This window comes from Solanum tuberosum, unplaced genomic scaffold (assembly GCF_000226075.1).
Source record: "Solanum tuberosum cultivar DM 1-3 516 R44 unplaced genomic scaffold, SolTub_3.0 scf00480, whole genome shotgun sequence".
In the NCBI taxonomy this organism is placed as follows: Eukaryota; Viridiplantae; Streptophyta; class Magnoliopsida; order Solanales; family Solanaceae; genus Solanum; species Solanum tuberosum.
In genome coordinates, this window is record NW_006239415.1 from 239,892 (window position 1) to 267,378 (window position 27,487).

General features: G+C 32.7%; 2 protein-coding genes and 1 long non-coding RNA gene across 3 annotated transcripts; 2 read left to right on the forward strand and 1 right to left on the reverse strand.

Annotated features, from left to right (window-relative positions):
* The first annotated feature begins 9,736 nt into the window (after window positions 1-9,736).
* On the forward strand, window positions 9,737-12,321 carry LOC102595090 (regulatory protein NPR5-like). Its single transcript, XM_006364369.2, has 2 exons — window positions 9,737-10,402; window positions 11,269-12,321. The coding sequence occupies exons 1-2, from the start codon at window positions 9,932-9,934 to the stop codon at window positions 12,181-12,183; spliced, it is 1,386 nt and encodes a 461-aa protein (XP_006364431.1). The 5' UTR covers window positions 9,737-9,931; the 3' UTR covers window positions 12,184-12,321.
* A 7,967-nt stretch (window positions 12,322-20,288) lies between these two features.
* Window positions 20,289-21,524, forward strand: LOC102595418 (uncharacterized). The gene is made up of 3 exons (XR_368687.2): window positions 20,289-20,470; window positions 20,874-20,979; window positions 21,215-21,524. It is a non-coding gene; the product is annotated as an uncharacterized lncRNA (long non-coding RNA).
* A 321-nt stretch (window positions 21,525-21,845) lies between these two features.
* On the reverse strand, window positions 21,846-26,201 carry LOC102595630 (protein GDAP2 homolog). Its single transcript, XM_006364370.2, has 3 exons — window positions 25,874-26,201; window positions 22,657-22,921; window positions 21,846-22,265 (listed from the first exon to the last, which is right to left on the reverse strand). The coding sequence occupies exons 1-3, from the start codon at window positions 26,124-26,126 to the stop codon at window positions 22,031-22,033; spliced, it is 753 nt and encodes a 250-aa protein (XP_006364432.1). The 5' UTR covers window positions 26,127-26,201; the 3' UTR covers window positions 21,846-22,030.
* Between the last annotated feature and the right edge of the window lie 1,286 nt (window positions 26,202-27,487).

Genomic DNA, 27,487 nt, shown 5'->3' on the forward strand with positions numbered 1-27,487 from the left:
ATATTTTTTAAAAACAAATTTAATTTTTTTTTTTTGGGGGGGGGGGGGGGAGGGGGGGGAGGGGGTAAAAATCACCTTAGTGGCACTAAAATTGGGGAATTATTGTGGACTTGTTATGATGATAGGGTTGGCTACAACAAGAGGAAGTCAAAGGGGAGGGGGGAAATGTAGAAAGTGGATTTTACATATATGGTTTATATGTCCCCCAAAAGCAAGCAGGATTAATTAGGGACCTAAAAGAAACCTTTTACACAAAACCCTAATAATTAATCATAATCACCTTTGTTTATCATATAATATACATATAATTACTAACAACTATTTAGTGTCAATTTGTACTATGTTTACTTAATTGGTCCTTTATTGCCTCTAATTTATTTGCAAATATTTAGTCTATATATCTGCTTCATCGTTTACTTTTTTCTGATCAATTATATATAGTTATTCACATTTCTACATATATTAGATATCTGCTTGCTAATTTTAGTTTAAACAATTAAGTGAGCGAGTATTAAAATTAAATTTTCAATTCTCACTTTTCTATACTCAAAGAAAAAACAGAGAAAAATTTACTCACACTTTTGTTAATGATATCCTTGCCTTATTTGGAATTTAAATTTAAATTCAACCATTAAAATTTGGTTGGTTTAATATCACTTTAAGAAAGATTAAGATTTATCTTCTAAAATATTATTTGAAGTCATAATCATTATTTTTTTAATGCCACCATCTAAATTATATGATTCTGACATCTTAAAAGATTATTAAAGATTAAAAAACTATTATGGAGGACATTGAATTTGATTGGAAAAGGGGGGATAATTAAAATAATAGATTAAGGTGTACCATTAATTAAATTAAATAATCGATGAAAACACAACTAGTCTTATAAAATATTTTAATGTATTCTCTTTTCAACTTTTTCCCTATTAGGAAATGTTGATGGGAGCAAATTAAATACTAAACAACAAATTAAATCCAAAAAGTTAATATTAAATCACTCTATATAATTACATGTGATTACTTGAAAACGCATCTAATTTAATTGATTAATCATGTCCACAGTTTGTCTCCACTTGGTTTACAACTTGCTATCATGATTAACTTCATACTCCTAAATTTGTTTCGAAATTTGACTCTTAAAATACAAATGATAGAAAATCAGTATATAAATTGAGATAATGTATACATCTAATCAAATAATATAATAGTTAGAGTTAATTAGAGAGAAATTGTAGATGATGAATAGGCAAAATATTATGTCAGGAAGTTATGTAAGAGTTTGGGGTGGTAATTGGGTGGGCTGTGTCATATTTGGACAGGTCATAATGGGTTAAGATAACAATCAGATCAAGATCTGATCCAAACCAAATTTGCTTGGGGTCAAAACGGGTTTGGTTATAAAATAGGTTAAGCAATGGGTTACATTACGGGTCAAGAGTCAAGACCTCACCCAACCTAATTTTTACTAAGCTTAATTATTTTATTTGTCCTTTTGAAATATTTTAGAACCTAATAAAAATATTATTTTTCTTTATTAGGCTATATAATTAAGAATATTTTGACAAGATTTTTCATGAGTCAATTCAGATTACAACCCAATTTTTAATAGGTTGAAATGAGTTGAATTAGAATGGGTTGAGTTAATGAATGTGTGTGTCAATAACTCGCCCAAACTTAAACAGATTAGACGAATTAGGTTTGATTTTGCCACTCCTAGAAAGTTTATATATAAATCATGTCTTGCATTAATAATTATTTACTAACATAAATATGAAGTGTGAATATATTATCTTCCACTAACACTTGTTATACAAATTATATAATTAGTTATTCAAAATTTTAAATTACCTTTTCTAATTATCTTAATATTACTTTTCCACCACTAGCTACTATAAAACAGACTATACAAGTTATACTAAGATCTTAGAAATCTTTTTCTTTATAATAAAGTCAAAACAAATAAATTTGAAACAGAATGATGAAGTAATATCTGGAAACATTGAGTTCATCAACGTTGACTAGAATGAAATACCATGAAAAGGCAGTCCTATTTATAATAATTTTTTCCAAGACCTAATAACCAAAAAATATAATCAATGGCTCTAATTTTGTCAAACCCTTATTTTAATATATACATATATAATATTTTTATATATATTATAAACTTTTGGTGCATATCTATATACAAGAATCATGATGAATAGTAATATTCTTTCATTCTTAAGTAAAGTCTCAAATTCAAATTATACTAGGTTTTATTGATTTTTTTTTATCTCTAATATGAACTTTGCAGCACGAATATGAGAGAATTGAGTTCAAATCCAAATTTAATCGAATACAAATAATAATGAACACAAAATTATTATTATTAATTTTTAAACACCGAATAAATAAATAAAAAAGTTTTTTGGTGCATAGTTTATTTATTTAAGAAAAGTCAAAATTGGCCAACCTTCGAATGTGCCTCCTCCAAAATTCTGAAGGTTGAGAGAGTGAATTATAAAATTTAAAGTAAAAAAAATTAAGAGAGAGAGAGAGAGTGTGTGTATGTTGTTCTGAAAAAGTGAAGGTTCTTTTTTTTATCGTAAAAAGTGTGATGAGACGTGTGAAATTTGTTCATTCTTTAATTAAAAATTCGTAGGATGAAAATTATATAAAAATATATATTTTACCTTTCATATAAGCATACCAATCGAGAGAAATGGAAAGAATTAAGAGCAACATCTTCGTCCTAAGAAATAAATGATTTCGCATTCGCAACATCAATAAAATTGAGCTAATATTATGTTATTAAATCAAATTAATCGTTAGATTTGAATTAATCAGATCAATATACTTGAAAAACAAAAGTGATATAAACGGTCACTAGTTTTGGCAAAAAAAAAACAAATTCCAACATTTTTTACTCTTTACACTGGTATATTATATTTTGAAATGATTATTAGTATGATATATATTTACTCACTTTTTCCCTTATATGGAATTATCGACGTGTTCCAATAATGATTAAGACCAATTCATGATTCACCAACATCAAATCAAAGTGACTAAAACACACATATAGAGATAGAGAGGGGTCAATATGGAATTTTGTAGGGTTCTGAGGCAATACATGACAAAGTCTAATGTGTATATTTTCCTTAAAAGGGTCCCTCTATTTTTTCAATCATTTCGTATTCGAAGTTTAGATTAATTGATTTAGGCTTACATGTTAGTTATTATGAGAGTGGAATTGTAAAACACTTTTCAACAAGAAGTTCTACCTTTGCAAGGTTCAAAGAAAAGAGATATCCAATAAAGAGTAAAAGAATTTCAATCACTAGATCATAGTCTTTGATAGTGTGTTACACATCTAATAGATTCATTTATCAAATAGTAAATATATATATACCTCAATATGACATCAATTTATCAAAGTTTCTTATCAGACACATATATAGATAATATAGAAGTAGGCCTAGTAAGTGTCGAAAAAATAAATTTTTAAAAATATTTTCTTGAAAAATAATAGAATTCTTTTGATCTTTCAAGCTCTTGAAATGCAACTCAAATTAAATGGAGAGCTCTTACATGGAGTTGGGATCATGCCTTTAAGCACTTGCAATTATTTGGTATCAAAATACCTCTTTTGTATATATCGTACAAGTTGAGATTAGTTATATATTTTTGAACCAAAATTAAAGCAACTTGCTTTGATAAATAATTTCTACAATTAAAAAAGATTAATATATTCTTGCCTAGATCCTAAACCATTATTGACCACTTTCCTGTTGATTTGTTTTTTTAATGTCATCCAAATTATAATTAGAAGTTTTGAATTTCAGAAGTAAAACTAAAATTTAAAGCTTATGAGAGTTAGAATTCTAATTATTTTAAGTTATTGGGTGTTAAATCAATAATTTCTACATATTAAATGAATTTCTTAAGATTAATATAAAGTTTTGATTACAATTACTGGGTCAAATTGAATCGGTACTCTTAATTAACACTAGCTTCTTGCCTGATTCGAAGTTTTGAATATGAAAAAAGTTATGATAATAAGAAGCGATATATATATATATATATATATATCCTTCTAATGAGTAGTTATGCAGTATTAATATACGGAATGATATATACAGATATCAAATACTGGCCGATGAAAAACAAGACAAAAGTTATAAATTTTTAATAATTTATCTAATTTCTCTCTATTTTCCACATCGTTTTCACTTAAAATTGACATTATTTATGCAAAAACTATAGTAATATTCCACCATCGTCTTCAACTTAATTGCTTGCAAGTCAAGAACTCTTGTCAATCAAATTCAACTAATAAGTTATTGGATCAAAAATTCTCTAATTCAACTAATAAGTTATTGGATCATAAATTCTCTCTTTTCTTAACTATTGCTTGACCAAAAAAATGGTTTAAAATGAAATATAAAAAAAGAAAAAACCCCAAGTATATATTCTCTTGGAATTTTATGATGCTACTTTACGTATGTACGTAGAACATTTTTATTTTCTAGCTAGCCTTGCTTTGGAAAATATATTAGTATTATAATTTAGTATAATTTACATTAATCTCATAGTGTTAAGAGTTAATTACATTATTTTTCTACTCCTTTTCAAATTACAAAAATCCCTTAAAATTTATGGATTTCAGATACAATATCACTTGACTTTCGGATACATCAGCAGACATTCGGATACATAGGGGAGAGATGTATTCGAGAGAGGAGGTATATCACTGGACTTCCGGATACATCAGCAGACATCCGGATACATAGGGAAGGAATGTATCTGAGAGGGGAGGTATGCATCAGAGAGGGGATAGGACATCTAAATACATAAGTGAGGGATGTATCGGAGAGGGGAGTGATGTATCCAAGAGAGGATAAGGATGTATGAGCAAGAGGGGAGTGATGTGTCTGAGAGGAATTTTTTGAATTTTTTTTAAATGATATTTTTTTAGAAATTATGATAAAATAAAATGTGTATTTAAATTTTTTTTAAAATCCTATAATTTGTCAATTGATAAGTTACCAATGACTATCGAAAAGGACAAAATAAAAATTGTTAAAGAGAGTATATGAAAAAGCCTAATTTTGGGGAGAAAAGCATGGTAACAAAATAGACACATAGAAAATGCATCTAGCTTATACTATACATGATGTTAGATGTATATGATTTAATCTGTCTCAAATTATTCATCACACATGTAAATTTTGTCAGAATTTTGATGTTTGATATTTAAGTATTTGTTTATGAGACAAGCAAGATAAAAAATTTAATGAAGACCACTCAATTTTAAAATTACCCATTATTTTTTTGATGTGAATTCAAATTAATCAATCTCAAAAAATATATATAAGAGGAGACAAATTTAAGTGGTGTTGGTACTTTATTTTCAGTAGGAAAATGATGAAGTGAGAATAGGGTGGATGGTAGGGTTTAGTTAGGGCAAATAAAATGACAACTCAAATGTCAAATTGTAGAATTATAAGACAGCCAAAGATGTATGGTCATTCTGAGTTACTCATTCGATTTGGATTGATATTTTATTAAAATTTAAATTAATTTAATTTATTTTTCAATTATTAAAATTGAATATACTATAATTATCAGTTTAGTTATTAGTGTAGATTTTGTTTGATTTGGTTTAATTTTTGACAAATCTAATGATATTTTTCTTTTCCCTTTTTTTCCTGCAATCAGACAAAAACTTCGTTGTTTTCTATCTATAATCTTTTATTACCCTTTTATCATGATATATAGCTATATTTATTTTGAATTATGAAGAAAATATCTTATAATCTGACCAAAGAGAATTGTTCGGATGGTAAGCACCATCACTTTTAATCTTAACTGAGTTTGAGTCATCAAGAAAACAAAAGGTGGGAGCTGAGAGGTAAAAATAAAATTAAAAAAGTAAATTATATACATACATATCTTATGAACTATAAAGTATAAACTTTAATTAGGTAAATAGAATTTAGGGAAAATGGTTCGAAATATATCTGAACTTTGATCGAAATTGTTATAACAATCCCAAACTTTGGGCAGGACCTATTACCCTATTCACTATTTAATAATGTATTTTAAAGATATATAGGTGCCTATGTGGACATCATAAAAACTACATCATTATAACACTACAATAAAAACAACTTTTAGCGGCAATAAATAGACACATTGATAAAGAGTGCTAAAGTCTTTATCGGTATAAGTTAAGTGTCATTAGATCACATATTGCTAAAGGTTTTAGGGACATATACAAAGAGTGTTAATTGCCGCTAAAAATATATATTTAGTGGCAATTGAGTTATTGCCGCTAAAAAATACATATTTAGCGGCAATTGAGCTATTGCCGTTAATTAATTGCCGCTAACGATCATTTTGATATAGTGTAAATAGTAACTTGTCCAGCTGGGCACTTAGTGTCACGCCTCAAACTCAAGGGGCGCAATTGGCTCCTAATGCCAAATCTCAAGCCCGACCCGACCCTAATGAACCATTTGCTACTAGCGCATGACAACCACACGCAATCAAGAAAACAAACAAGTATATCTCGGCTTAAAACTAAGCCCTCGGCCGGCAAGGCCCCTGTCAACAGATCTATAAACGAAACAGCTACTCCCAAGAGTTCATATAAAGAAATAGACAACTAGCACATAAGTCCTGATTGGGCCGTCGAGGCCACCATGATCTCTATACCAAAACTGAAAACATGTATATATCAAGACAATACATCAAGCAGCTCACAAACTTTAGCAAACCAACAAACTAGGACAGCATGGCCATAACATAGTTACACACCCCCACACACTAGTCTGCAAGCCTCTAAGAGTATTAAAGATTGGCAGAACAGATCCCCAACCTACCCATAAAAATATATACAACAAAAGCTAACAAACCTCCAAACTCTGGCAGCTCCGGAGGAAAGGGGCTAGCCAGCCGGATAAAAGTCAATCCTACTGCTGAGGAGGTCTACTGGGTCATCTGTTGGGACCTACATGCATGAATGTAGCGCCCCCAGGCAATGGGGCATCAGTACTAAATAATGTACAGAGTATGAAAGGCAATAGACTATGAGCAGGTATCCTAATATATTGGAATAATCCGATAAATAGATCAATGCTAAGATAAGTGTACCAACCTGCTCCTAAATCTTAACTTATCAAACATAATAAAACAACAACCTAACTAAGCCCCCATAAGCTCGGCAGGTACAAACAACACACAAGACCACCTGCTCAGGCCCCTATAAGCCCGGAAGGTGCCAATCAATCTATATACCCCTATCGGTAGTCCCTTAGCCCCGTAGGTAGTCACATAGCCCTCTTAGGCATTAATATAGCCCCGTAGGCAGCACATAGCTCTCTTAGGTATCAACATAGCTTATAGACAACTCATAGCCCTCTTAGGAAACAACATGGCCCTGTAGAAAGCACATAGCCTTCTTAGGTGTCAATATAGCCCTGTAGGCAACTCATAGCCCTTGTAGGCATCAATATAGCCCCGTAGGCAACTCATAGCCCTCTTAGGCATCCATATAGCCCCGTAGGCAGAACATAACCCTTCTAGGCATATATCACATTCCTACAGCTAACCACAATAGCCCTAAGGGCAATAATTACAATCCAATCGCTAAAAGCGAGCAATTTAGTTATAAGCAACCTATACAAATAGCCTCTAAGTCGTGTCCGACATAGGGACGCTACTAACTGAATAAGAATCCCGACAAGGGATGATTATATCAAATCGAGCAGCCAACAATCAACAATAATGACTACAAGTATAACAAGTATAACAAGTATAACAACCCAATTACATTGCTCCTAAGCTTTAAGAAAACATGCCGTAAGTAGGGAATAGCCTTAACATACCTTTTAAGCTGAATTCACGTGGCCTATCGACTTTACTCACAACCCCCCCCCCTTGATACTACAACAAGGCAGAATAATAATCAACACAAAAGAATAGAGGATACCACAATAATCCGATAAAAGATATGTATTTCTGCCGCAAATTGCTATTTGCAACTTATCAAAGCTAGAGTCGATGGAAGAAGGGTTTTACCTTGATTTTAAGTTTGTAATACACCTCAAAACTTTAAAATATGCCCAAACCCCTGCTGTCCACACACCAAAGTACGATATGCTAGGAAATCGATAAAATAAATTATACCATGTTGACGAGCTCAACGCGTAGAACAACTTTTGTCAAGGACTTAAGTCACAAAAATCTGTAACTTGGCTGATCCTAGAAGTGGGTTTTGTGAGTTTTCTAGTTATTCACTACGAAAAATGAAGGAAAAATGAAGAAAAGTCGAAGAAGATGATATATATAAAGTTCCACCGACCTAGTGGACCTACCTCACCTGCCTGCTTGTGCAGTCTTGCGAAAACGCGAATATCTCTCCATTCTGAAGTCGTATGAACGAACGGGTTGATGCGTTGGAAACTAGACTCGTAGACCTTCGATTTCATTGGTCGTGGGTACCATTACTCTTTATAGATTGGTAGAAAATCTCCGAGACATATGACCCAAATTTCAGACAAATCTTTAAAAATGAATTTACGATAACTTTCGCCAACTTTTATTTTGCCACTTAGCTAGCTTCAAAACTTGAGATACAACCCTTGAACACTTAAAATATCACATAACACATCATTCTTAATTTATTACCCACCCTCCTGGTCTTTTCACGAAGATACGAGTCAATTTAGACGTTTCGAAAAGTCGGGGTGTTACACTTATATATCTTTAAAATAAACTATTAAATAGTGCAGGGGTGATAGGTCCCACCCATAGTTTGGGATTGTTACAACAATTTCGGTCAAAGTTCGAATATCTTTTTTCCCTAGAATTTATAATGAATACAAGTTGCTCGGATAGTAAGCACCCCTCACTTCAAATCTGAAGGTTGCGAGTTCGAGTCACCAAGGGAGCAAAAGAGGTGGGAGCTCCTAGGGAGGGTAAAAAAAATAATAATACAAAATATATGAGTCTAGGTAAAACTATGATATTTTACAATTCTTTTTTCAAATGTCTCCTATTTTAGGCCTGTGTGAAATTCAAGAACACGTTCTTCTTTTAACTACTATATTCTAATTAAGGCAAAAAAATTAAAATAAGGGTACGAAATTAAAATAGAAGGTTAATAAATAGTCGTATGTTTAGTTTTCTTTATCAGGGTTATTTTTTTTCTCCTGCTTTCTTATACATACGTCTTAGTATTACTTATTGTTTTATTTGTTTTGATTATCACATTATTTGTTAATTTCATTAATTGTATCCTCTTTTTTCTCTAGTTTTGCTATGCCTTTTATGTGAGTCCAAGATCTATCGAAAATAACATCTCTATTTCATAAGATAAAAATAAGGTTGCGTATAACTACTCTCCTCGCATCCTATTTGTGAAGTCACACTGAATATGCATGTTGTTCAAATAGTAACTAAAACAAATAAATTAAAATAGAGAGTATGGAAGTCAATAATTAGTAATCGTGCTATTTAATTTCTCTTTCCATATTATTTGTTGGTGCTGCTGATATTTTCTATCGTGTTTCCTTTTATTATTTTATCTGAGCCAAGAGTATATCGAAAATATTCTCTCTTAACTTCAAATAAGACTGCATATACATCACTCTTTCAAGATCTCACTCGTGTAATTTCATTAAATATGTTATTGTTACTTATATTCCCTTTTTCTTTTGTTTAAATACCTCAGCCGCCCAGAAGAACCATCCATATTGCTCCACCCTCTCTCTCTCTCTCTCTAAATATTTTAACCACACACACAACACAAAACACCAATCATACAGAAAGAAGAATCTCACTTACTCTCTTTTTTTCTTCTTCATCCAACACTACTTTCAAAACTATACAAACATGAACTAAAACCTTTTACTACTATAGTTTATACATAGCCAAAAAAAAAATGAGTAGTAATCCTGAAGATTCCTTAAGAAGTCTCTCTTTAGATTATCTCAATCTCCTCATCAATGGTCAAGCTTTTAGTGATGTTACTTTTCATGTTGAAGGTCATTTAGTCCATGCTCACCGTTGCGTCCTGGCAGCACGGAGTCAATTCTTCAGGAAATTCTTTTGTGGGCCGAGCTCTCCTCAGTCCGGCCCGCAACTCGGCCCAGTTAACGGGCCGAGAGATACTGGTTCACCGGCATCAGTAGTGATACCGGTAAACTCAGTAGGATATGAGGTGTTTTTGTTGATGATGCAGTTTTTATACAGTGGACAAGTATCAATTGTGCCACAAAAACATGAGCCAAGGCCAAATTGTGGAGAGAGAGGTTGTTGGCATACACATTGCACCTCAGCCGTTGATCTTGCACTTGATACACTCTCAGCCGCTAGATCTTTTGGTGTTGAACAACTTGCTTTGCTCACTCAGGTTAATCAATCATTTGTCCTTCACATCTCTTTAAATGAGTTTAACTAATATCTACCGACAATCAAGCTATTCAAAAGATATTTATTACTAATAACTTCTCTGAAATTCGTAATCTTGAAAAAAGTCAAGTTAAAATGACTTAACATAGTCGTCAGTGTGTCAGTTAAACTCTGAGCTTAATTTTGATTCACTTTTGTTTATTGTATAAGGATGTTTTGGATTTTTGGAATAGTGGAATCAAATTTCCATTTCTTCTTGGGAAATGGTGTTAATTTTTGTTTTAAGTTTTTGTTTCTTGTTTAGTAGTAAATTTCTTTTTTCAGAATCATTTGATCCAAGAACTTCTTCTTCTTTTAATTTGTTTACATATTATTTGAACTTATTTAAAAATAGTTGAAGTGAATGTATTAAAAAAAAAGTGGGGAAATCTTTAAACTTTTTTTCCTCTTTTTGCATTGTTTAATGATTTATTTTGTTGATGGAATTTTGACACTAGATGTCTCATCTCACAATTGTTGTCTTGATTTCATGTGAGATTTTAGTTATTTGAGTTTCTTGAATTGGGCTTATTTTATCATGATGTCACACACTAGCTAAAATGTTTCCAAATATGGTTCTTGATATATCCATCTTGTCTTTCAAAAGTGATGAGACCAAATCTTTCCCCAATAGTCATCTACTTTCCTCATTTGGTTACAAGAAAAGAAAATGGAACTACAATTTTGAACATAACACATAAGTAGATTGTGTATATATATATATATATATATTCTTTTTTAGCACTTGATAGTTATCAACTATTTACAATCAGCTAAACCATGGGACGAGCTCGTGATAATTTTATGTTTCTGTTTTTAATTGATCAGAAGCAATTGGCAATCATGGTAGAAAAAGCTTCAATTGAGGATGTGATGAGAGTTCTAATAGCATCAAGGAAGCAAGACATGAATCAACTATGGACTACGTGTTCACATTTGGTTGCAAAATCAGGTCTTCCACCTGAAATGTTGGCCAAACACCTTCCCATTGATGTTGTAGCCAAAATTGAAGAACTACGCCTCAAATCCAACCTAGCACGTCGATCCTTAATGCCACATCATCACCACCACCTCGACCTCAGCTCTGCAGCTGAGCTCGAGGACCAAAAAATCCGTAGGATGAGACGAGCCCTTGACTCATCGGACGTTGAACTTGTCAAGCTCATGGTAATGGGAGAAGGGTTAAATCTTGATGAATCAATTGCATTACACTATGCAGTTGAAAATTGTAGTAGGGAAGTTGTGAAAGCGTTACTAGAGCTTGGTGCAGCGGATGTTAACTTCCCTGCAGGTCCTGCAGGGAAAACTCCGCTGCACATTGCAGCTGAAATGGTGTCACCAGACATGGTAGCCGTTCTATTAGACCACCATGCTGATCCCAACGTACGAATGTTAGATGGCATCACTCCATTGGACATTTTACGTACCCTAACGTCCGATTTTCTATTTAAAGGAACTGTCCCTGGACATGTCCACATTGAACCAAATAAGTTGAGACTCTGTCTTGAACTTGTTCAATCAGCAGCTATGGTGATTTTAAGAGAGGAAGGGAGCGCGAACATTGATCTCTCTTCGACAAATATTTATCCTCCAAATAACATGAGTGATGATCATACATCTAGCACAAGTAGTGGTACTAACATTGATTCAAGAATGGTGTATTTAAATCTTGGTGCTGGAGTTACTAATACTTCAACTCATGATCACCCTTCATCAATGTACCACCATTCACATGAGTATTAAGATTGTACATATATATTTTGTCTCAACAATTTATCAATTGAGACTGACTAGAAAGGAAAGTCAATGATCTCGATTACTATTATATATTAAGATATAGTTACATATATATATATATATATACCTTTGCTCTTTAGTGTACTATTTGGTGTAAGTTATTGATATTTTGGGCTATGTTAGTTGCTTAGATTCTTCGAGAATATTATCACTTTCGTATCAAATTCTTTAAAAGTACACTATTTTTTGAAGAATTCGATATATACCTGACGATATTTTTTAAGAGTTGCAGCAAGATAATATTTTTTGTGAATTATTTCATGTTTTGATTTTAGGGTATTGATGAGATGATAATGCAATGGGGAAATTATTGGATGAGAGTTGAGACAAAGGAGAATCTGAGTTTTTGCTTTGTAAAGAGGAAAGGACACAGGTCAATCTTGTCAACTCTGTCCTGTCAATTACTTTTTTTGTTTTATTTTAAAGGATATATATAATTTACTATATACACTGATTTTGTAAAAATAATTTGCATATTAACCAGTATAATTTAATTTATTGTAGTAAATTACATTCTTTATTTTGAGTTTTAGTCATATACATCCATAATAAATTAAACTATCAAGTCATCAAAGATTTCTACGCGTAAAGTCTCCTTAAAATATAAGAACTAGACTAAAATAAGTTGATTAGTTATATGTTGTAATATATGTGGCTTCGAAAAATTTACAGTTTGTGAGCTCGTACAATGACATCAAGTTAAATACTACAATAATATCATAATTCATAGTTAAATATTATAGATATTTTGTGAATTTTGTTAATATACGAAATATGAACAAGAGTTATTGAGTTAACGTGAATTCCCACCTAGTGATGAATATATATAACTTAAACATTTCATTTTTAGGTACCTAATTTCACTTATTATGACAAATATGATTTATAGTTATCGTTTAAATAATTTAATAGTATAAAAATTACTTATATACTTCAAAATATCAAATGGACTAATTTTTTTTCAACCAATAATTTTCTTGTCTACTATATTATATCCCACCTCCCAACTTTCTCCTTGCATTTTCTTGCTGTCACACCGAAAAGGAATTATTAAATACAATTTATTTTAAATATATTTAACATATCAAAATAATTGATTTAAAAAACTTTCTTTTTTTCCCTTGTTGATATTAATTTTTTAATCTAAAATCATGTGCATGAAAGATTTTCAAGAATGGATGTTATTTGGCTTCTTGTATATGGTGGGGTTAGATGTCTCTTCAATCCTTTTTAATATATGTAATTTTATTTTATTTTAATCATGTATACTATGCTATTAGAATCATGATTGGCTTTAATTTATTATTTTCTAATTCTAAAAAAGAAACGTATAATTATGAAAGACATGATTTGATATTACAAAATTAATATTGGTTTGTCTCACATATTCAACATTGAGTGTGGTTACACGACATAATTTGTTACACATATATACCTTATTTAATTAATTAATTCTTGACCTAGGTATATAATATACTTTTTCGATATAAGATAATATAATTTTCCGATCGAAGAATTGGTCGAAAAATTAGATAGAAAGGCATATGAGTTGAAAACATGAAATCTGATCTTGTAGCATTTAGAGCATATGAAAGGGTATTTAATTTACAGCATCTTTTGATTTAGCTTAAATATATAATATTAATTTGTAACTTTATTTACTTTATAACCCAAACCTAAATCAAGTTGGGATAGATAAAATGTAAATTGATCTTTAGCATGAAGATACACTATATAATCTTTCTGAAAAAAAATATAAATCTTTTATAAGAATGTCAAAGTTGCAAGAATTTAATATAATATGATCTTGGATGATATAACTAATTAATTTTACACAATATATTCGAAGTTTTTGCTTTAATTTGAAATTAATTAGTAATTCCAAGTTTTGGAACTTTGATGTTTCCAAGAGGCAAAATAATATTCTTTTTGAATTTCATAGTGTAATAAAAAAAAGTGGTACTTAGCTGGATTTCATTTCATCTACTTCTTCATAGTTGACCATCCAAAGTGGAACATAAAAATAATTAAGGATATTAAAATTCCCAATTATATATATATATATATATAAATATAAACAAAAGGTAATAATAGACATCACTAGAAATCATCGCTTCGAAAAAATGACTATCTGATAAATTTCTGATAAAATATCTGATTAGAAACTGATGAATTTCTAATAACGTAGGTTCTTTATATTTTCTAAATATATAAAATTTCAATTGCAATAAAGAGGGACTAATGATTTATAATCATAACAAAGTGCAATTAGCAAAGGTTGATAAATTAAGATGGCCCATTTGACTTAATATAATATTAATTAAGCAAATAAAAACTAATTAATGATACTTGTAGAACATAATCCAAATCTTTCAGGTGACGTTTGTTGTAACTTTTTATTTCTTCTACTTTTTTCTTCTGTCACAATCCCTACACTTTTTGGACAATGGTGAAAAAACACAGATAGTAAGAAAATAATATTAGAATAATATATAAAATATTATAAAATAAAATAAAAGAATCGAGAAGAAGATTTGGGGTTGACGTATATGGATTTTGGAATTAATTAAGATTAGATTAGATTACATATACTCCCTCCGTCCCTATTTAGTTGTCCATATTTCCTCTTTTAGTTGTCCCTATTTAGTTGTCTATTTTGACAAATCAAGAAAACACAACAATTTTTTTCCTATTATACCCTTATTTAAATAAAGTTGTCATAAATAAAGTAAATAAACTTATGAACTTCCTAGCATTGATTAATTATCTTGAGTGAATTTATTTTGGAATTGTAAATTGTACTATAAGGATAAAATTGTAATTTCACTATGCTAATCATTGTTGCCTTAATCTGTGTGTCATTTCTAAAATGGACAACTAAATAGGGACAGAGGGAGTATTAAAATAGATTGAGTTTTTCAAAGTGGGAGTCATTTTTTTCTTTTTTTTTTTGTTTTATTATATGCTTTAATTTTTGTTGAATATATGAGTAGTCAAGTTGGCAACATGTCTGAAGTGATGGCACAATGACAAATTCCATGATATCTCATTTTGTTGCTTTTTGTCTCTTTTTTTTCCCTTTTTATTACTCCCTCCGTCTCATATTAATTAATCATCTTACTAAAAATAATTATCTCATATTTCTTCTGTCCCTATTTAGTTGTCTATTTTTGAATTGATACACTTATTAAGAAAACAATTATTGATATAGTGAGTATACCATTTTACTCATATTAATTATAAAGTGGATGAATTAAACATTTAAGATTTTCAAGAAGTTCTACCTTTTTCAAAACTAATTAATTGAGGGGATAATAGGTAAATTTTTTTTATCCTTTCTTGATTTGTTAAAATGGACAAGTAAAAATGAAAAATTGGATAAGTAATTGGTGACAGAAAGAGTATTAGTTGTGCACCTTTCTAAATCAAGAAAACATTAATTTAACTTTTTATATATTACCTTTGTAATTAGTTCTTTTCTAAAGTGTTCACATTTGTTTGTAAAACTCCAAAAACTTTAAGGGGTGAATTAGTAAAATTATTTATGTAAAAAGGAAATAATCAATTAATATAAGACGGAGTGAATATCAAGAACAATTAGTGGACGTTTAGACATAAAAATTTATTTCAAAAGTAATTTGTGAAGAAGTTTGTTAAATGATATTTCAAAATTATAATTGTATTTTGCTATAAATATAATTTTAAGAAAAAAGTTCTATTTTTACGAGTGATTTAAAGCGAAAAAAATATGAAAATAAGTATACGACGTTTCTTGCATCTCGAAATATTTTAAAATTCAAGTTGAGTTTCCATTATATATCCAAACATTATTTAATTAAAAAACAAAGAAGGTGAAAATTATCTATGAACAAACGGGCCCTTAGCTATCTGTTTCAATTATGTGATTTTATATGAAGTACGAGAATCAAATTATTTAATAGGTGTAGGGATAATATATCATTGAAGATTTAAAAATAAGGTTTTTAGAAGCTTAACATCTTGTTCGGATGGTTGTTACTCGTTGTATTGTACTGTATTGTTAATTTAAATATAATGTTTATTTTGATGGTTACTTAAATTATATTATATCGTATGGTAATTCATCATTAGATAACGATGAAAATACTCATATTATATAACAACTGATTTGATGTGATCACGTCATTATTTAAATATAATTTTCATCTCATTTTATCTTTATTTATTATTCAATTATCATATTTTATCTATTATTCTACCTTTTCATAATAGTTCTACCCCGTATCATACTTATCTTGTAGGTTTCTCACTCAAATTATGAATGTGTAACATTATATATGTAACGATGAAAAATGATACAATCTATTCAAACATTGTATTCATTAAAACAATATAGTACAATACAATGAATATAATTTACCCACACAGGGTGTTTACACCAAGCCAATACATGCATGCCATGTGTTTAAATTTATAGTTCATTTTACTTCATTAAATCACGTAATAATGGAATTGCATTAATTTGGTGTAAACATTCGGTGCAGATAAATTTTTTCTCAGTACAATACAATATAATGCGATACATTATGAAACACTACGTAACAACCAAGTTCAAATTTTATATCATTGTCCTGAAATATAATTTTTGTGTAATCATCGATCATTCTTTTTTATTTTGTTGAGCTGTTTAAAAAATTGATAAGACTTGTCTAAATTTCATTATCCACATTCCACAAGTTATGACGGTGAGTCATAACTTTGGTACAATCTTCTTTTTTATTTTGTTAAATTATTTAAAAGTTTTGTCAGATTAGTAAAATTTATTTGTCAACGATTGTTCATAAATTATGATGATAAATCTTCGAAGGCAGAATTTATAAAGTTAAAATTATAATTTTTACAAGTTACTAGTTTTAAAATAATAATTCATATATAATTAATTAATTTCTTAAGATAAATATAAATTTAAACCAAAATTATTGAATTCGATCGAACATATACCTTTATTCTAATTCTGCCCCTTGCGGGTCGCCGGGCCTTAATGGTCTTAGGTGGGAGAATTGGCAGCCCAACTTGGGAAATTGAGCCAATTCTTTAGGCCCATTATTTAGTGGCCCAGGCCCGTACTGATCCAGTAAGTATGGAAACTGGTTTTGTCTCACCAAGCCCAACAAGGCCAATTGAAGATGAAACTTGAAAGCATATGAGTAGGGCGAATGAAGAGCAAAAGGAAGGTTGGGTGCTTGTGGGGCGTGATCATTCGGCCTCTAACAGGATGGGGCAATACTCTAGATTTTTCTTAATTGCTGAAATGAATGGATCAGAAAGAAACTTGGTTCTTTATTTTCAAATGGGGGGGGGGGGGGGGGGGGGGGGGGGGGGGGGGGGGGGGGGGGGGGGGGGGGGGGGGGGGGGGGGGGGGGGGGGGGGGGGGGGGGGGGGGGGGGGGGGGGGGGGGGGGGGGGGGGGGGGGGGGGGGGGGGGGGGGGGGGGGGGGGGGGGGGGGGGGGGGGGGGGGGGGGGGGGGGGGGGGGGGGGGGGGGGGGGGGGGGGGGGGGGGGGGGGGGGGGGGGGGGGGGGGGGGGGGGGGGGGGGGGGGGGGGGGGGGGGGGGGGGGGGGGGGGGGGGGGGGGGGGGGGGGGGGGGGGGGGGGGGGGGGGGGGGGGGGGGGGGGGGGGGGGGGGGGGGGGGGGGGGGGGGGGGGGGGGGGGGGGGGGGGGGGGGGGGGGGGGGGGGGGGGGGGGGGGGGGGGGGGGGGGGGGGGGGGGGGGGGGGGGGGGGGGGGGGGGGGGGGGGGGGGGGGGGGGGGGGGGGGGGGGGGGGGGGGGGGGGGGGGGGGGGGGGGGGGGGGGGGGGGGGGGGGGGGGGGGGGGGGGGGGGGGGGGGGGGGGGGGGGGGGGGGGGGGGGGGGGGGGGGGGGGGGGGGGGGGGGGGGGGGGGGGGGGGGGGGGGGGGGGGGGGGGGGGGGGGGGGGGGGGGGGGGGGGGGGGGGGGGGGGGGGGGGGGGGGGGGGGGGGGGGGGGGGGGGGGGGGGGGGGGGGGGGGGGGGGGGGGGGGGGGGGGGGGGGGGGGGGGGGGGGGGGGGGGGGGGGGGGGGTTAAGGAAGAAGGGAAAAAGGTCTTATAACCTATCTCGATGAGTTTAGACAATATAGCAGATATACAAGCTACATGTATCTATGTGTTTTATCGCAGTGAGCCTTTTCAACAAATACCTGACATACATATATCATATATGATATACATACAACATATATTATTAGTGTTACTTTCCTCATACATATAACATACCCTTCACATACAATTGATATATCATACAATTGGTTTGCACATGCATTAGATCCAGTTGGACACACATATAGTCGATGTATTCATATACATAGACATACATTAATTAAGCTTTTGCTTGAAAAACATATAATTAAAATCAAAAACTGTTTTAACCCGATCTCAATTAAGGTTAAATAACCTATGTGCAACTATAATGCATTTTATCATAGGTGTGAATACAGTATATTATGTGATGATATCAGTTCACACTTGAGAATATAGACCATCTCAACTCATTAGATTGCATATTAAACCCACTAACTATTCTAATTCAAGAAAAATGATTTTTCCCCCCTAATATTCCACATCTACTAATTCTATAAGGAGTCACAATCCATTAATAAATGCATTTTTGAAAAATTATTCATTAAGGAAACAAATCCAAAGTGTTTCAACCACAATTTTCAATGAAAATGACTTGCCAATAAATTATGATTGTACAAACAGAAGATTCGAGCATTCACTAGGAACAAATTAAGTAGTTCCTTATTAGTTAAGCAATTGTGACCCGAGATCGATCCCCTCAATATTTTCTGAGTCGAGCCTGTCACATAGACTTGCTTAGTGCGGTTTACATTCCCTGTCTGATTGTCACACAAAGGGAGGTTTACTCAGTGCACACAAAGTGCTCAGTGTTCACTTGAAGGTTAGAGGTTGTAGCAGAGACTGCGGGTTATCCTGGAGTTTTAAACAAAAATTATAAACTTTTTTCACGGCACTTTTATATGAGATTAATCAAATTAGGATTAATTAGTTTAGATTAATGTGTTCCTACACATACAAACTTAAAAATTGAAATAAACTTTGAGAAAATGTAAGTTGCAAAGGTAGTTATTAAAGAAAAAAGATTTGCAAAAAGGGAAAACCGTGTTACCTTTGGAATCTTTTGATGTTTTAACATATCTATTTTTGAGAATATATTCTTTTTACTTTTTATATCACTTAAATTTTCATATATAAACACAATTATTCTTTTCCCTTTATAAAAGCAATCGAAACATGTAAAGTTGAAAACAATTTTCGAGATCATTTTCACTTTGTATACCTCTTTCATTTTATTAACTAATTTTAAAATATTTATTATCTCTCTTTGAGGATAACTTAATGAACAAGGCTAGAGAATATATAAAACACATAGGTTAGGTTAAAGGATAAACACTTTTTAATTTTTAATTAAAAATCTCGAATTTAAGCTCAAAATATGGAGTTGTCTTTGCTAGAAAATATTTTACTTCAATATAAAAAAAAATTCAACGTAAATTTAAATTTAATCTACCATCAATATATAGGAAGCATGTAGAACAAGAAATTTCTAAATCAATTATACAAAAATTTGGAGATAGTAATACAAAACTCCTGTTGGTGTAAGTGTGTCCAATCGACCAATGAAGCGAATTAAAATCATAAAAAAATGAAATTCAATTCTAATCTAGATAAAAACATAAATTAATTTCAAAACAATATCTAATAATACAAATATAAATATAAAATAATTAATATCTAATAAACTGACTCAAACATTATAATTATATTATAATTATGATTATTATTGAAAAAGAAATTGCTATTGAAAAACAAGTGATATAAAGTGACAAAAAATTCTCATCTTTCAAACCGACTTGATCCATATGATCTCATTTCTTTTTGACAAATAAAAACATGTGGGGTCACCAATAAAAAGTTTTTAAAAAATGGAATATGTTGGCTTCTAATTTCCTTTAATTTTGATCTTCATCCATCTGAAAACTATATATAAAAGGTGCTATTTGCTAACAAGTTCTCAACATATTGTATTTTCCATATATTTACATACATTGATCAGTTTTATTTACTTGACATATAGTATATAGTACTCTTCATATACTTCTTTCTTTTTTCTTTTGTTCATTTCAATATGCAAAATCAACAAAACCAACCTCCTCCAGGTAATGAAGTCAGAAATTTATGTTCAATATTTAATATATACATATTTTTAGAAATTCATGTTCAATATTTAATATAAATAAATCTAAGTAGTATATGATATTTGATCTTATATACACACACTAAAAGATTATGGAGGGATGAATAAAGTTCGATCTTTCTCTACCGTGAATTTTAGATTTTGTGTTTGAGTTCTGAAAATGAAAAAAATCCTAATAGGGTTATTAGTACAAGGATGTAACTCGTAATCCCTTTAGTAGAGTTTACGTGTGTAGGTGGCTTCTGAATACCTATGATCAAATGAAAAAAAAAAGATGGTATAATTTTTCGATAAGTTAAGGATGTTCTACTGATCACTCTTCGTTGATGATAACTTCTTAATTTTGTTGTGTTTTGGTTTTAAAGGTTATCCTACAGAATCTACACCACTACCAACTGAAAAGAAGAACAAGAAGATGAAGTGCTTCCCAAGAAGTAAACCAAAGGGAGAAAGGGGCTTCATTGAAGGATGGTAATTAAGTTTTCTTAATATTCATCACATGTTTTTTTTTACACTATATCGATTTGATAGCTTAATATACGTTGACAGTATAAAGCATCTTTAGTACTATTAGGTCATCCAAAAAGATATTTATGCGTATTTATTCATAAAAATGCATGTGAGATCTGTTATCTTGAAAATAACTGTGTTACCTGCTACGATAAATAAAGGTGGTCTTAAGAAATTTGGTTTTGCATTTTTGCAGCTTATTTGCACTGTGCTGCTGTTGGGTATGTGAAGTTTGCTTTTGATTGAATATTTAGGATTTGGACCTATATGAAGGAGTCCATAATGAGTTCACTTGGTGTTGATGTATTTAACTAGTGATGTAATATATACTAATATTTTTCACTAAATTATAGTATAATGTGTGATGTGACACACCGTATATTAATTAATTAATAATAAGGTGTGTTATTTTTCTTTCTATATGTTTTGTATGTTTTTGAGGTCTGAAGAATTGTTGTTGTGTAAACAATCCTTGAGATAATACAGTTCTTGTTTTCCTTTCTTTACATACTTCTCTTTTTCTCTCTTTAGAATTGTTGCAATAAATGAAAAAGCGCTAACTAGAAATAGAAAGTGCTTCAGAAAACACCTATGTTAACTTCTTACTGACAACATAATTAGATGTTGACACTCAATCAGTAACATTGGCATATATACATAAAGGAGAAAGGAAGGTAGAGAGACTGTTTCCGATAGACCTCAGCCAAGTAATATCAGCTTGGTAGAAATACTAACTAAATAACCAAAAGAGTAAACCATATGAATGTTTTACCTGACACTTTGTATTATTGACCTGCAAACTTTAATGAAAACACAGAAAGGGAGAATTTAGGAAGTTGAGCAGTTTCTTAGGATAAAGATTACTAATGGAATACCAGTTTATTGTAATACATAGGTTGGGCACAAGAAAGCTTAGGACAAAGTTCATATAGGTTGTAGAAACATCACTAAACTGAAAAACACTAAGAGTTGGTACAAAAGCTACGACGCTGTACAGAATCTAGCAGATTTTCTAAGACATGTACTGTCTAGATGCCCATCCGGTGTCATGTCTACCAATCGAGTAGGCTGACGGTGGCATCTGCGACAAGTGGAGGGGATCTGGTTCAATTCCATAATCAGTCAGTGGCCTGTGCTCTAAAATCTCATCATGCTTTTGAACAAATTCAGGGATCTCAAGCTCTCCTTTCTTTATGTCGTCCCAAAGGTATTGCAGTCGACTAACATACTTTACTTTCCAATACAAGCTACACCAAAAGAAAACAGTGTATAGTAAATGTCCTTCACATTTCTCTCAAATGAAGGAAAGAACATGCTGCTAAAAGAGAGGAAGAGTGAAACCAGAAGCAACGTCTACATAGCAGTAGCAAAAAAAGCTTCAAGATCATTGTAACCTGAATGCATTTGGGAAATATTTACATGTTACGGGGGTTAGCTACAAGATGAGTTGATCGGAAATTGATGCAAGCACTATGGTCTATCGTACATGTCCACTGGAAAGACAAATGATTATGGTTTCGACTAATCAACCAAAAAATGTAATTAAAATTCATGCAATCTCGACTAAACATGCAGGGGGGTTATGTGAGGTCTACAATTACCATGTGCAGAGTTTTAACTAACGAAGAAACTACTTACCCTCCACTCAGGAAAAATCTGCCTAGGGTTGCAAGAACAAGCCTTGACCGGAGCCCAGGATGCACAAAGTATACAGCCTGAAGCCTGTCCTTATGGTCAGAAGGTAGCTCTTCGTAGATCCACCTCAAGATGGTCAATCCAGGGTTGTTATCCTCCTTCTGAACCGTACTATGCATGTAGACAATACAGAATGGCCCCTCAGGCAGCTCCGTGCAAATTTTGTTAAAGACATACTTTTTCAGCCGCTCCGCACTTATAACTAGAGCTGCGAAATATTGTTGACATAGTTGTTTTATATATTTTTCAAGCAACAAATAGAAAGGGAAACAGGAACAAAGAAACATGAGATGGAATATCATTTGAGACAATGAAACAGCAACCGCGAATAAGTTCACAAACTTTTTCAGCCGCTCTGCACTTACAACTAGAGCTGCGTATTATTGTTGGCATAGTTGTTTTATATATATTTCAAGCAACAAACAGAAAGGGAAACAGGAACAAGAAACATGAGATGGAATATCACTTGAGACAATACTTTTCTTTTACAAGGTTAATCACAGTGATTATATCAAAACTTGCATCAACTAAAAAAGAATATTTTGTCCAAGTATTCTCGAAATCTCCCGAGAAGCAAGACAGAGATGTTATCACAGTGAATAACAAAAAGCTAAAGGACTTAGCTTAGAGGTGTTAACATCACGCTTTGGAAAGGTCTCCCATCCATGCATATTCCGCACTTATAACTAGAGCTGCGTATTATTGTTGGCATAGTTGTTTTATATATATTTCAAGCAACAAACAGAAAGGGAAACAGGAACAAAGAAACATGAGATGGAATATCACTTGAGACAATGAAACAGCAACCACGAATAAGTTCACAAACTTTTTCAGCCGCTCCGCACTTACAACTAGAGCTGCGTATTATTGTTGACATAGTTGTTTTATATATATTTCAAGCAACAAATAGAAGGGAAACAGGATCAAAGAAATATGAGATGGAATATCACTTGAGACAATGAAACAGCAACCACAAATAAGTTCACAAACTTTTTCAGCCGTTCCGCACTTATAACTAGAGCTGCGTATTATTGTTGACATAGTTGTTTTATATATATTTCAAGCAACAAATAGAAAGGGAAACAGGATCAAAGAAATATGAGATGGAATATCACTTGAGACAATACTTTTCTTTTACAAGGTTAATCACAGTGATTATATCAAAACTTGCATCAACTAAAAAAGAATATTTTGTCCAAGTATTCTCGAAATCTCCCGAGAAGCAAGACAGAGATGTTATCACAGTGAATAACAAAAAGCTAAAGGACTTAGCTTAGAGGTGTTAACATCACGCTTTGGAAAGGTCTCCCATCCATGCATATGTATTTGTCCAACTTTGTATGGTCTGAGACTATTGTTTATTCAATCATCTCATGTCTATAGTCAGTGCTCTTTCGCGTGGAAGAAATAAACAGCTGAAATCAATGTAATGGAGTTGAAGCAAGAGGGCTATAGGAACCAATGAGGAGAAGAAAAGGCCAAGGCTTCTACTGTTTTTCACATGATTGAAGAATAATGGAGGCAGCATTATTGCCTTGCAGCAATTGTAGCATCACAAATGACCCCAATGACGAACTCACGCAGGCAAATCCAATAGAAATCTATTTTCGGGTATTTTGAAGAGTTAAAGCAATATAACCTGGTAAACAGGGCTATAAGAATCAAACAAGAAGCATTCTAGTTAATTCTTAAAATGGTATCTCTCCGCGTAAATGTCACCGATATAACTGATAACCTAAAAAGAGTTGCTCCGAGTCCATTTTCCTTACTTGATAGGTCATCCTTGAATATTATGATGACCCATCTTATGAATCTACGATTTGTTCAAGCAATAGTAAGAGCACTTCAAAAGGAGTTACACCACTTGATTGACTTGATATTCATTCAAATGTTTGATACGCTGCTGAAGGGAATACATACTTTGGATGTGGGCTGACATCACAGGCTTACAACGTGTATTCTTCCATCAATACATCAAAATAGCCATTGGAACAAATGTAAGACATAAAGGAATGTAGGAAAATAGAGCTCAAACACTAAAGTAGCTTTCATTTAAGGTGGCAAGTGCAAAGGCAGAAACATCATGGTAATCCATTTACTCGATTACATCCATCAAGACTATCATAACTGACTAATTCAGCCTTATTTAGTTGTTTAGAAAGAAAAACCTAACAAAACAGATAGTAAACTCAAACAATGTTGAGGAGAAGGTTTATCAGATACTAGACACAGCTGAAGGTCAAGGTCTCAAAGTAAGCTCCACGGCAATAGTGCACAGAAAAACATGACCAAAACAGTGACACAAGATGCATGGGAAATACTACCAATCAAACAGGTTAGTATTTGTTTCCATTACAACAAAAAACAACAACTAAGATAGTTTCAAGAACGGAAATCAACAGTTGAGATAGTCAGAAGACTCCATCAAAGTGAATCCCAGATAACCATATCACCAAATGACTCTATCTTAAAGCTTTTAACCAAATATTGAACATAACCAAACCAGTGCAGGTACACCATTTGAGCTGAACTTAAGCTAAAACACACCAACAACCAAAAAAAAAACAAGGAAAAGTAGATAATCACCAACTGAACTCCATGCAGCCACTACTCAATGTATTTGATATTCTTTACATCCCACTTTAGTAACCACCTATGATTCTCCATCCCAGAACGAACAAAGGGGTTCGGAATCCAAGGGCAAAGCATCCAACTTTCATATAAATTTTTAAACTTCCCAAATAAACAGAAAGAGTAATATTTCATTACAACTCAGAAAATTTCAAACAGGAACCAACAGTTGAGAAAGCCAGTAGAGAACATCAAAGTGAAGCCCAAATAACCATATCACCTAAAGACTCAATTTTTAAGCTTTCACACAACTATTGAACATATTCACACACCAATACAGGTACACCATTGTAGCTCTACAGAAGCTAAAATACACATACACAACTATTACACAACATACTTAATTTTATGCAGCCACTACTCAACTATTACAAATTCTTAACATCCTACTTTAAATTAGTAAATTGCTCACAAAACTGAACAAACAGAAAACAATAATCTTGAAACAGAATATATTACTAATAGTCAAAATTGGTCAGTAATATTTAAGTAAACTTACGATAACTGATATGGGGTTTTGAGAAATTACCCGGAAAGTATTTTCCAACGATACGAAAGATCCGATTACCCAATTTGTCAGATCCAGATTCAAGGCGTAAGAACTGCAGTGAATCAAGATGAGCAAAATCTTGTTCCTCAGAAGGAGGAGGGTCAGAAGTGCAATCATACCAGCTGTCTTCAGGTTCTTGATGGGTCAAAAAGGGTCGGGCATCAATACCAAGATCCGATGCCAGCACCAACACTGAGAAATCGTCTTTACTGCTGGTACTAGAGCTTCCCATGTTTATCTACACGCAACCAAGACCACACACACAAAACTGTATCGACTTACACTAATTTTAACTGTGATGTTAGGTAGCTCTATAGAAAATAATTTTTTTATATTTTATTCTTTTTAAACTTTATGTTATTGATATGGTATCATATTGTTAAATTTTATGTTATTGTAGTGAGGAAAAGTCTGATTTTATGTTATACTAATTGTATGGTTACCCTCTTCTTTTATGTTTTCTCATATTTATTTAACCTTTTTATGATAGTTTTATCTCATATATTTTATTTTTTTGAAGTTTGTTTATTTTTTAAGTTGTTGATGTGTAAAATTATATAATGATGAATAACGATGTAGTCTATCTAAATACTAGTGAATTAATTCGCGCTTCGCGCGATTGTAAAAAATCTGTGGTTGTTTAAACTTGAAAAATAAAAAATAAAAATCAAAGAAACATAAGAAATTCACATCTCAATCTCATGCCTATTCAATCATAAATTACTAAGGAGGTATTTGATTATTTTTTTAGAGTTTAACTTCGAAAAATACATTTGACCAACAAAAATGTATTTTCCCTATAGATTATTGATAGAAAGTCAAAAGGAGTAAAATTTGTATAATATATAACTCCAATTTTCATAAATTATTTTTCATTTTAAAAATAACAATAATTTATGAAAATTTTACGATGAAATGCGACGAAATGCCCATTCAATTTTCTCATTATGATCATATCCATTGTGCCCTATGAAATTATACATAAAAAAAATATTGAAGCAAACTCTCTTTGATGTCTTGTTCTCTTTTTACTTCCTTTTTTCTCTAGCATTTACAAATGATAAAAGATAAATGCATAATTAAAAGAATTAACACTTCATAAAATAATTAACGATCAACCTCTTTTTCTATGTAAATTTTTGAGCAATCTTTTCTTGTTTATTGGTTTCTAAAACGTTTCCTTCAAATTTCGAACCTCAATTTACATTTGTTCCTACAAAAATATAAAATCATAGTTTATAGTTCACATTTTCCTTTTAATAAATGTATATAGAAAAGAAAAAAGATATTATCACTTCTTTTGGCTTTCAAAATGAGTCTTTTAGGTTCAGACTCCAAGTAACACTTCTTCTTGCAAAATATAAAATCATCGTAATCACTCATGTCTTTTATAACTTTCTTCTGAAAAATGCATATAGAAAAGAAGTTAGATATTCTTATCATCAATTGATATAAAAGAAAATAGATAATCTCAGCTTTAAAAATGGCCTGCATAATATCGCCATCACCCTCAGACTCCAAGTAATACTTCCTCTTGCAAAATATAAAATCATAATTCAGGATTCACTTGTCGTAAACACTTATGTCTTTTGA